The sequence below is a fragment of the Mauremys reevesii genome, linkage group 22, assembly GCF_016161935.1.
Source record: "Mauremys reevesii isolate NIE-2019 linkage group 22, ASM1616193v1, whole genome shotgun sequence".
Lineage (NCBI taxonomy): Eukaryota > Metazoa > Chordata > Testudines > Geoemydidae > Mauremys > Mauremys reevesii.
The window spans coordinates 18442334-18453113 of record NC_052644.1 but is presented as its reverse complement, the minus strand read 5'-3'; the positions used below and the strand labels follow the sequence as shown (position 1 = coordinate 18453113).

The window sequence follows — 10780 nt, the reverse complement described above, 5'->3', positions numbered from 1 at the left end:
TTTCCAGGGGAGCTGAGTTCGGACAGGACCCCGGCACCCGGCCTGGGCCCCACCGCAGCAGCCGGAGGCAGAGACCAAAGCTACAATCTTAGCGCAGGGTGTTTCTGCAGGGGAGGGGCCAGGGGGAGAACCCAGGAGTCCTGGCTCCCAGCTCTGCCCGCCCCACCCCGCTCTAACCACTAGATCCCACTCCCCTCCTAGGAGAGAACCCAGGAGTCCTGGCTCCCAGTCCCTCTCCGTTCCCAGACCCAGGGAGAGAACCCAGGAGTCCTGGCTCCCAGCTCTGCCCTCCCCACCCCGCTCTAACCACTAGACCCCACTCCCCTCCTAGGAGAGAACCCAGGAGTCCTGGCTCCCAGTCCCCGTCTGTTCCCAGAGCCAGAGATAGAACCCAGGAGTCCTGGCTCACAACCCCCCACCCCCCCCTTGTGCTGGTGCCCGGGTTTTGGTGTCTGGTAGGCGGCTGGTGCCAGCGGCTGCCCGTCGCCCGGCAGCGCAGGACCAGCCTGGCAAGGCCAAGGGAGAAGCTGCTGGAGCCCCTGGGCACGGGGGGGCTCGTGCCCAGCTCCTCGGGCCCCGGGCGGGGCTGGCACAGCTGGGGGAGGGACCCGGGGGGTGTCTCTCTTTGCTGACCACAAGGGCAGACGTGGTGCCGGCTTGTGTCACCTCCCTCGCGGGCAGCACATCCCTGGAGCTGGGCACAGGGCGCATGGACCCCCCACTGTGGCAGTGCCTGAGGGGCTCTGGTTCCCTCCCCCCGGCATAGAACCCCCCCCATCCATTTCATACAGGGGTCCCCAAAGGTACCGCAGGGGGTCCAACACCTCCCAGAGCTGGGGAGAGAACCCAGGAGTCCTGCCCCCCCCCCCCGTTCCCTCCCAGCGCAGCTGGCTGCGGAGAACCCAGGAGTCCTGCCCCCCCCTTCCCTCCCAGCGCAGCTGACTGCAGAGAACCCAGGAGTCCTGCCCCCACCCCCTTCCCTCCCAGCACAGCTGGCTGCGGAGAACCCAGGAGTCCTGCCCCCCCTTCCCTCCCAGCGCAGCTGGCTGCGGAGAACCCAGGAGTCCTGCCCCGCCCGTTCCCTCCCAGCGCAGCTGGCTGCGGAGAACCCAGGAGTCCTGCCCCCCACCCCCTTCCCTCCCAGCGCAGCTGGCTGCGGAGAACCCAGGAGTCCTGGCGCCTTGTTTCTCACTGGGCCTGTTCCTTTTTCCTCCAGTCCCGGCTGCGTGGGGTCGAGCGGTCGCTGGGGGCTGATGCATCATCCTCATGGGGCGGCGGGCGAGGTGGGGCCGTGTCCAGGGCCCGGCTGCAGGGGGCGCCGCTCCTAGGGGTGCAGAGAGAAGGGGGCTCAGAGCCAGCCGCATGTGTGAGGGCAGAGGGGGGGGGCCATGCCAGCAGCTCCCCCCCCCCCGACCCAAGGTCCAGCTCTGGCAGTGGGGGGGAGACATATGGCTGCTAAGGGGGCTGGCGCCCCCTAGAGGGGAAACCTCGTGCCCCATTCCATTCCCGCCCCCCTGGCTTAGGGCTGGACAAGAGCTGGGGATTCCACAGCTGCCATCTTCCCCCAGCAGTGCCCTGCAGCACCTCTCCACAGCGCTGCGATCTTCCCCCAGCAGTGCCCCGCAGCACCTCTCCACAGCGCTGCGATCTTCCCCCAGCAGTGCCCCATGGCACCTCTCCCCGGTGCTGTGATCTTCTCCCAGCAGTGCCCCGCGGCACCTCTCCCCGGTGCTGTGATCTTCCCCCAGCAGTGCCCCGCGGCACCTCTCCACAGCGCTGCGATCTTCCCCCAGCAGTGCCCCACTGCACCTCTCCCTGGTGCTGCGATCTTCTCCCAGCAGTGCCCCACGGCACCTCTTCCCAAAGCTGCGATCTTCCCCCAGCAGTGCCCCACGGCACCTCTCCACAGCACTGCGATCTTCCCCCAGCAGTGCCCCACTGCACCTCTCCCCGGTGCTGCGATCTTCCCCCAGCAGTGCCCCACGGCACCTCTTCCCAAAGCTGCGATCTTCCCCCAGAAGTGCCCCGCGGCACCTCTCCACAGCGCTGCGATCTTCCCCCAGCAGTGCCCCACTGCACCTCTCCCCGGTGCTGCGATCTTCTCCCAGCAGTGCCCCACTGCACCTCTCCCCGGTGCTGCGATCTTCTCCCAGCAGTGCCCTGCGACACCTCTCCCCGGTGCTGTGATCTTCTCCCAGCAGTGCCCCATGGCACCTCTCCTTGGTGCTGTGATCTTCCCCCAGCAGTGCCCTGCGGCACCTCTCCCCAGCACAGCGATCTTCCCCCAGCAGTGCCCTGCAGCACCTCCCAGAAATGCTGCGATCTTCCCCCAGCAGTGCCTCGTGGCACCTCTCCACAGTGCTGCGATCTTCCCCAGGGGTGCCCCACAGCATCTCTCCCCAGCGCTGCAATCTTCCCCAGGGGTGCCCCACAGCATCTCTCCCCAGCGCTGCAATCTTCCTCCAGCAGTGCCCCACTGCACCTCTCCCCAGCGCTGCAATCTTCCCCCAGCAGTGCCCCACGGCACCTCTCCCCAGTGCTACGATCTTCCCCCAGCAGTGCCCCACGGCACTTCTCCCCAATGCTGCGATCTTCCCCCAGCAGTGCCCCACAGCATCTCTCCCCAGCGCTGCAATCTTTCCCCAGCAGTGCCCCATGGCACCTCTCCCCAGCACTGCGATCTTCCCCCAGCAGTGCCCCTCTCCCACACTGCCCCCTACCTGTGGAGGTCTGTTGGCTGCTCAGCGCCCCGCGCCCTGTGCCTGCGGTGCCGCCCCGCGCCCGGCCCGTCGCGCCCGCCGGTAGTCGCGGTAGCTGCGGGTCAGCAGCGTGTAGAGGAAGGGGTTGATGCAGCTGTTGCTGTAGGTCAGGCAGGTGACCAGGTGGTTGATGTAGATCTCGGTGGCCACGGGCAGGCGGGCGGCCGTGCCCGGGCTGTAGAGGGGCACCAGCTGCCAGAGCCAGAAGGGCAGGAAGCAGGCCCAGAAGGCCACAACGATGAGGAAAACGAGGAGGAAGACGCGCTGCTTCGGCCCCCGCCGGGGGCCCAGCACCCCCCGGGTCTGCGAGCGCCAGTAGGCCCGCGCCAGCCGCCCGTAGAGGTACCCGAGCGCCAGCCCAGGCCCCACCATGCTGGTGCCGAAGAGCACGGTCAGGTAGGTTTTGTACTGGGCCTCGTGCCAGGTGGGCACGCAGAGCCGCCGCACCCGCCCGTCGCCCGCCGCCCGCTCCTCCTGCCGCACCATCAGCATCATGGGCAGCGCCAGGGCGGCGGCCCAGGCGGCGGCGGCCAGGGCCCGGCGGCGGCGGAGCGGCGGGCGGCCCGGAAGGGGCGCCGCACGGCCCGGCACCGCTCGGTGCTCAGCAGGGTGAGCAGGAAGATGCTGGCGTGCATGGTGAGCAGGTCCAGGCTGAGCAGGGCCCGGCAGCCGGCCTCGCCGAAGCACCAGTCCCGCGCCAGCCCATTGTGCACGACGAAGGGCACCCCGGCGAGGTACAGCAGGTCGGCCAGCGCCAGGTGGACGACGTGGACGTGGAGCGGGGAGGGGACGGCCCCGGCCCGCGCCACCGCCAGCGTGTACAGGTTCCCGGCCGCCCCGGCCGCCCCCAGCAGGCTCAGCCCCGCCGCCTCCGGCAGCCCACCCGGCAGCGAGCCGTTGGAGGGGGACGACAGGTTGGAGGGGGGGTCCATGGCTGGGGGGCTGGACGCGGGGCTGGATCCGACGGCAGGAGAGGAGATGTCACTCGGCCGGCAGAGTCGGTCTGGCTAGTCGTCCGGCCTCCAGATCCCCCGTCTGTCCCCAGATCTATCGATCTATCTATCCCGTCGCTCTCTCAGTCCATGGCTTTGTCCGGTGCGGCTCTCGTGCGACCCTCCAAGCCCCCAGCCGTGCCGGAAGGGCTGGTGTGGGGGGGTCCGATCGCCCTGTCGCTGCCCTTGTGCCCCCTGCCGCCCGGGGGTCGGCGGCTGGCGGCGCCCTGGCTGGGGCGGGTGCGTGCGCGGCTGGCGGGCGGGCGTGTGTGTGTGTCTGGCCTGCGCCGTCTGCTCTGTCCGCATTCCACGCACCCTGCTAGGTCGGTATGTGGGGCTGAGCCGGGCCGGCCCCTGGCGGGGGGGCACGTGCTCCTGGCTTCTGTGTGAGCTGCAGAGAGCGAGCGGGTTCTTCCAGCCACGGGGCGGGCGGCTTGACAGAGGGGTCGGGGAAGGAAGGACGGGAGCTCCCCTGAAACACGCGGGAGGGAGGGAGAAGGGATGAACGAACTCGGAGAAAAGACCCCTAAGGAGAAAGGCGAGATGGCAACGTGGGGTGAGGCGGCCCTGCTGGGGTCAGCGCCAGCCGTGGGCGCGAGAAATAAACAGGGCCAGAGACGCAGAGCGAGGCAGGAAAACGAGGGGCCAGTGAAAAATGGCCATTGCTGGGCCAGGGAAAATGTCCCTTGGCACCCAGGGAACGTCGGCACCAGGAAATCTCCGGTTGGCTCGGAAAATTGCCACTGTGGGGCCTCGGGGCTGGCACTGACTGTGGGGGAGAGCGCCCCCTGCTGGCCCCCCCCTGCACAGCGCCCTCTATTGGACCCCCGCCCCACACTCTGCAGCAGAGCGCCCCCTGCTGAGACCCCATCCCGCTCCCTGCAGCACAGTGCCCCCTGCTGGCCCCCCCTGCACAGCGCCCTCTATTGCACCCCCGCCCCGCTCCCTGCAGCACCGTACCCCTTAGTGCCGCCCTGAGGCAGCCGTCTGGGCACGGGGCCCTGGCCAGGCCCGGATCCAGGGCGTTTGCCTTGGAAAAACTTCCTGCCGAAATGTCGGTGACTCGCCCGCAGAGACAAACCGAACCGCAGGGAGAGGAACAAGCCAGAGATCCCCCCCCCGGCCCCGGGCTGGTCTCAGGGAAAATGCCCCTGGCCCCTGCTGCCCCCCCCGGGCCCATCACCTCTCCCCACAGTGCTTCCTTTGTGCTGGGGCTCAGGCCGGGCGCCCAGCTCTGAGGGCCGCCTGTGGGTATGTGAGTAAATCCCTCCCTTCAGCAAACACGCTGGGCTCTCCCCAGGAGCAGCCCCCCCGCCGCCCTGCAGAGTCGTCCGCATGGAGCAACCGCTCTGGTTTAATGCCGTGTCTACACTGCAAAATGAAGTGGAGCCTGCTCACGGCGGCGCACGGCGGAACCGGCTGTGCACGTCAGGAGCGGTGGCCGGGTGCTAAAACTGGGGGGGGGGCCTGGGCCGCGCCGCCCCCTCCGATACCCCCCCTCCTCTCCTCCCCTCTCTCTGTCGCTTGCCCTTGTGGCAGGTAAAAAGTGGGGGGCCATGGCCCCCAGTTCCAGTGCCCCAGGGCATGCCCACCCTGCCCTCCCTGTGGGGAGCTACCCGGCTGGGGAGTCACCACCGGCGGGTGCAGGGAATTTTGGGAAGCGCTCGCGGTGCGCCGGGAGGGGGGGGGGCGGGGACAGGGACTCCCGCGGGGGGTATCCGGGGACAGGGCACGAACGTCCCCTGAGGCAGTTTGCCCCATGCTGGAATTTTAGCTTTAGCAGGCAGTGGGGACCCACCACCCCGGCAAACAGGCCTGTTCCTCCTGGGTTTGTCTAGCCTCTGACCTGCCCCCTGCCCCCGGTTGGGGGGTTGAACAACAGAAATATCAGCCCAACCCGGACTCCTGGGTTCTCTCCCTGGCTCTGGGAGGGGACTGGGGTTCAATGGTTAGAGCAGTGGGGCTGGGAGTCAGGACTCCTGGGTTCTCTCCCTGGCTCTGGGAGGGGGGTGGGGACTAGTGGTTAGAGCAGGGGGGCTGGGCTGGGAGGCAGGACTCCTGGGTTTTCTCCCCAGCTCTGGGAGTGGGGTGGGGGCCGGCGGGTGGAGCCGGTTGCCTCACAGACCCTGGCACGGCACCCAGCAGGGTCTGAGCTTGGCTGGGGATGCTGCCTCCGGCTCCTCCTGACCATGGGGCTGGCTGGGCCTCACCTGGGCACAGAGTCGCCTGCTCCAGCCGCCTGCCCTGCCCCATGGCCCCCCCCTTTCTTCTCCCTCCCCATTTCTCTGGGGCTCTCTCCACTTCAGCTCTTTTTTGATCCCTGCATCTGGCCGCCCCCCCCAGTTCACTCTCTTCCCCCCCTCGCCCGCCCTGGCGCCGTTTGCCCTGCTGCCGAGGCGTGACGGCCACGGGCTGCGCGATTCCTGGGCACCGCTCATGTCCGCCTTGGCTAAGTCCTGGGCCAGGGGGCCAGCGGGGTTCCCTCCCGGTGCCAGCCCCAGCCCCAGCGCTCCCCTGCCAGCGGCGGCTTGGCTCCAGCCTGGTGGAAAAATAAACCACCAAAGACCAGTGAGGGGCCAGACAAACACCCTCCCCCTCCTCACAGCCCCCCCCCGCTCTAACCACTAGACCCCACTCTCCTTCCAGGGCCAGGAGAGAACCCAGGAGTCCTGGCTCCCAGCCCCCCCTGCTCTAACCACTAGACCCTACTCTCCTTCCAGGGCCAGGAGAGAACCCAGGAATCCTGGCTTCCAGCCCCTTCGCTTTAACCACTAGACTCCACTCCTCTCCCAGGGCCAGGAGAGAACCCAGGCATCCTGGCCTCCTCGCTCAGAGTATTTTCACTGCCCCCCTGACCCCCCTCCTGTGCACACACCCGGCAAGGCCCTGCTAACATGAGAGGCGACATTGTTCCCAGCCTGAGTTTATTTTGCTGCCTGCTTGCGAAGGGCAGGGGAGCCAGGGACGGGGGTGGGTGAGCTTTGATCTCCCCCAGCCAGGAAGGGGGGGCAGTGTTTGCCAAGGCGGGGGGGGGGGGTTGGCTTAGCCAACTGCGGGGAAGCAGATGTGTGTCTGTGTCTGTGTGTGTGGGGTGTCTGCCACCCTCTGCTGGAGGCAAGAGGGGCCTATGGGTCTGATCACTGGGATAGATGGGCCATGGGTCTGATCTGGGGGGCAGGGAAGGGGCTGGGCTGGGCCCAGGGCTGATGGGCCCAGGCACTGATGCGGGGGCAGGACGCTGGGGTAGACGGGCCCAGGCGCTGATGCAGGGGGCGCCAGGGTAGAGGGGCCCAGGCGCTGATGCGGGGCGGGACGCCGGGGTAGAGGGGCCCAGGCGCTGATGCGGGGGGGGCGGGACGCCGGGGTAGACGGGCCCAGACGCTGATGCTGAGGGGGGCGGGACGCCGGGGTAGACGGGCCCAGACGCTGATGCTGAGGGGGGCGGGAGGGGGGTGGACACACTTTGACCTCGCACTTAAGTGTCCAATTGCCAGCAATTGCTCTCACCGCTGCGCGTGGCCGGGCGCCGGCTGCAGGGGGGAGTTGGGGGGGCCCTTTGTGCAGCCGGATTCCTGCCCCCGCACGACCCATTGAGCCCGTCTCCACGGAGCTGCCGGCACGTGGCTCCCCCCGGCCCCCGGACGCCCCTAATTGCTGCTAAGTGCCAGGGCCGCATCGCAGGGGAAAGAATGTCCTAATTGGGCAGCTGGCGCGGGGGGGCAGATGGGGGGGAGCCGAAGGGGGGGGGCAGGAGATGATGGGGAGGATGGGGGAGGTGGGGAGGGTTCGGGGGGTTGATGGGGGTCCAGGGAGGGAAAGAGATGGATAAGGGGAGGGGCCCCGTCAAGACACCCCTGTTATTAGAGTCAAAGGGGGTCCCCCTCAGCCCCCCAACTAGCACAGCGAGGGATTTTGCCGGAGGGGGGAGGCCCCGTGCCATACCCCTCCCCCAAGCCAGCCCACCCCCCCACCCTGGGGCAGCTCGCAGATAGTGTCCCCTGGGGGCTAAGGCCCCATGCCCCATTCCCACAGGCGTTGGGGGGCAGAGGGGGGGTGAGCAGGAAGGAGGGGCTCAGAGGGGTGGGGGGAGCGGCCAGTGACTCTCTGAGCATCTTCTTGCTTCTGTCAGTGGCGCTTGGCCCCACCAGAGACCGGAGCCGGCACCGGGGCTGGCTGGGAGGGTCGGGGCTGGGGGGGCAGGAGGTGAGAAGGGGGCAGCCGCGGCTGATTCTTCACACACCTGGACCCCGAACCAAGTAAGTGTCCTGGGGGGCCCAGCTGGAGGCACTGTCCCCTCGCGGCTGGGGCTGACCCCTCTCCGGAGACAGAGACCCCCAAGCCCAGCCCTGGGCTCCCCCCAGCTCTGCCGGTGCCCCTCACTCCCGACCCGCAGCCCCCTGGTAGCCCGGCCCTGGGCTCCCCCCCACCCCAGCTCTGCCGGCACCCCACCCCCTCCCCGGGGTTCTGTGGCGTCTCAGGCTTGCTGGGCTGAGAACTGTCATTTATTCCTGCAGGGCTCGCCCAGCCTGGGGGCTCTGCCTGGCAGCTCCCCCCTCCAGGAGCTGGGATGCAGCGGGGCGGGCGCCTGTCCCTGAGCTTCCTGCCCCCCCAGCAGGTGGCGCTCTACGGGCGTGGCCGGGATCTCTTCACCTTCGTCACCGTGGCCTCGTCCCACATGATGCGGACGCTGCAGAGACCCCGCAATAGCCGCCCTGGCAAGCGGCGGGTGAACCACCGGCGGTTCCTGCACAACCAGATCAGCAGGTGGGAGCCCTCGGGAGCTCGTAGCCCCTTGGGCACTGCTGGGGGAAGCTCGCAGCCCCTTGGGCACGGCTAGGGGAAGCTTGCAGCCCCTCGGGGCACTGCTGGGGGGAAGCTCGCAGCCCCTTGGGCACGGCTCGGGGAAGCTCGCAGCCCCTCAGGGCACTGCTGGGGGGAAGATCGCAGCCTCTTGGGCATGGCTGGGGGAAGCTCACAGCCCCTCAGGACACGGCTGGGGGAAGCTCGCAGCCCCTTGGGCACTGCTGGGGGAAGCTCGCAGCCCCTTGGGCATGGCTGGGGGTAGCTCACAACCCCTAAGGGCACTGGTGGGGGAAGTGCACAGCCGCTCAGGGCACTGCTGGGGGGGAGCTCGCAGCCCCTTGGGCACTGCTGGGGGAAGCTCACAGCCTTTTGGGCACTGCTGGGGGGAAAGCTCGCAGCCCCTCAGGACACTTCTGGGGGAAGCTCACAGCCTGCCTTTCAGGGCACTTCTGGGGGAAGCTCAGAGCACCTCAGGGCACTGCTGGGGGGAAGCTCGCAGCCCCTCAGGGCACTGCTGCAGGAAGCTCACAGCCCCTCTCTTCTCTCCCCAGGCAATTCGCTGACATTGAAGCCTCGACGCACCGCCTGGCCTCCTCCATCCTGGCCCAGGAGGCCCCAAGGGACCCCGTGCCCCCCGCAGAACCCCGGCGTCCTGGCCCAGAGCCTCCCGCCCCAGCTGCCAGCTCCTTCCTGGGCGTGGCCGAGGCCTTCGTGGCCCCGGAATCGGGGCCTGGCTGGGGCCTGAGCGTGGCCTCCCTGACCCCTGACCCCAGCGACCTCTTTGACCCCATCACCGGCCCAGAAGATCTGGGGCTGCCCCTCAGCTGGGCCCCGATTACCCACAACCCCCTGGGGCCTAGCCAGTGTCCCCTGCCCTGGAACTCCCTGCCCATCCCGGGCATGGACGGCGCCCCCCTCTGGGCCCCAGATCCCCCTGGCTACCTGCCCCCCGTCTCCCCGGAGTACCCTGTCGGAGTGGCGCCAGGGGGGTGGTAACCATGGCAACCCTGTTCCCCCAGCCGCAAGCTCCTCCCCCATCCACACCCCTCCCCCTCTGCGGGAAGTGGGGGACCCCCCCGGTGGGCACCCCACAAGTGGATGCAGTGAGGAGCATGCCAGGTGCTGAGCTGACAGGTAGGGGGGCATTTGGAGACTGCCAGGATACCCTGATCTGGGGAGGTCCCCTTGAATTTGGGGGTAACTCCTAAAATTTGGGGGTGCCACATTGATCTGGGGGAAAGCCTCTTGAATTTCAGTGCGTTGCCTTAAATGTGGGGGTGTCACCCTGATCTGGGGTATCCCCTTGAATTTTGAGGGTGTCGCCTTACATTTTTGGGTGTCAGCAGTGGGGCATCTCCTGGATTTGGGATTCCCATGATGCACGGGGGTAAGGGCCGCCTTCTGAGGTGAGCACATCTCAGGGTGCAGTCTGGTTTTGGGGTGTCACTGCCTGTGGGGCGGGGGGGGGCGCTGTAGAGCTCTGCAGGTTTGGGGGATCTCTGAAGTGACAGATTTGAGGGGTGCCCCATGTCACTCCAATAGTTGCAAGGTGAGGGAGGGGCCCGCTCTTTTTGACCCGCCCCCAGAAGCTGCACCACCCTGGTTAGCAGCAGGAAGGATGGGGAGCCCCCCCGAATAATCCCCCCCCCGGTCCTGTCTGTGTCTAATAAACAAGAGGCCGTTCCCTGCAAATCAGGGTTTGTTGTGCTCGAATTTCCATCCAGCTCCCGCCCTACGGGGTGGTGTGTGTGGGGGGGGGGCTGGCAAAGACTCCCCCCTTTGAGTCAGTGCCCCCCCCGCAGTCTGCCTAGGGGCGTCACCTGACGCCTGAGAGCGAATCCAGCCCCTTGCCCCACACCCCATCGGGCAGCCCCTGTCACCCCCCCATGCTTGTGTACGGAGGGGCGCACCCCAGCCCTTGGATTATGGCTCTAGCTACCCCCCCGAGCTCTCGGGCCCCCTGCCCTGTTCAGAGCAGGGCGGACAGAGCGGGGTACGTGGGGGCTTGGTGGGGGGCTGTTTAGTTATCACAGCCCCTCCCCCCACTGCCACTCAGCGGCCTGTCGGGAGTTGGGGAACATCCCCTGCCCGCCGGGCGGTGACCAGACTCCTGATTTTATAGGGCCAGTCCCGATATTTGGGGCTTTCTCTTCTCTGGGCTCCTCGTGCCCCCACCCCCGGCCCGATTCGCCCCACTTGCGGGCTGGTCGCCCTGCCCGGCCGAAG

General features: G+C 68.1%; 2 protein-coding genes across 2 annotated transcripts; one reads left to right on the top strand and one right to left on the bottom strand.

Moving 5' to 3' along the window:
* Nucleotides 1-2741: 2741 nt before the first annotated feature.
* Nucleotides 2742-3691, bottom strand: LOC120388874 (urotensin-2 receptor-like). Its single transcript, XM_039510966.1, is given in 2 exon segments — nt 2742-3304; nt 3307-3691. Coding segments are annotated over 2 exon segments (948 nt in total).
* Nucleotides 3692-8318: 4627 nt separating this feature from the next.
* C22H19orf85 (chromosome 22 C19orf85 homolog) lies at nt 8319-9550 on the top strand. Its single transcript, XM_039509919.1, has 2 exons — nt 8319-8515; nt 9106-9550. Exons 1-2 carry the CDS (start codon nt 8319-8321, stop codon nt 9548-9550), a joined length of 642 nt encoding a protein of 213 aa, XP_039365853.1.
* Nucleotides 9551-10780: the final 1230 nt, after the last annotated feature.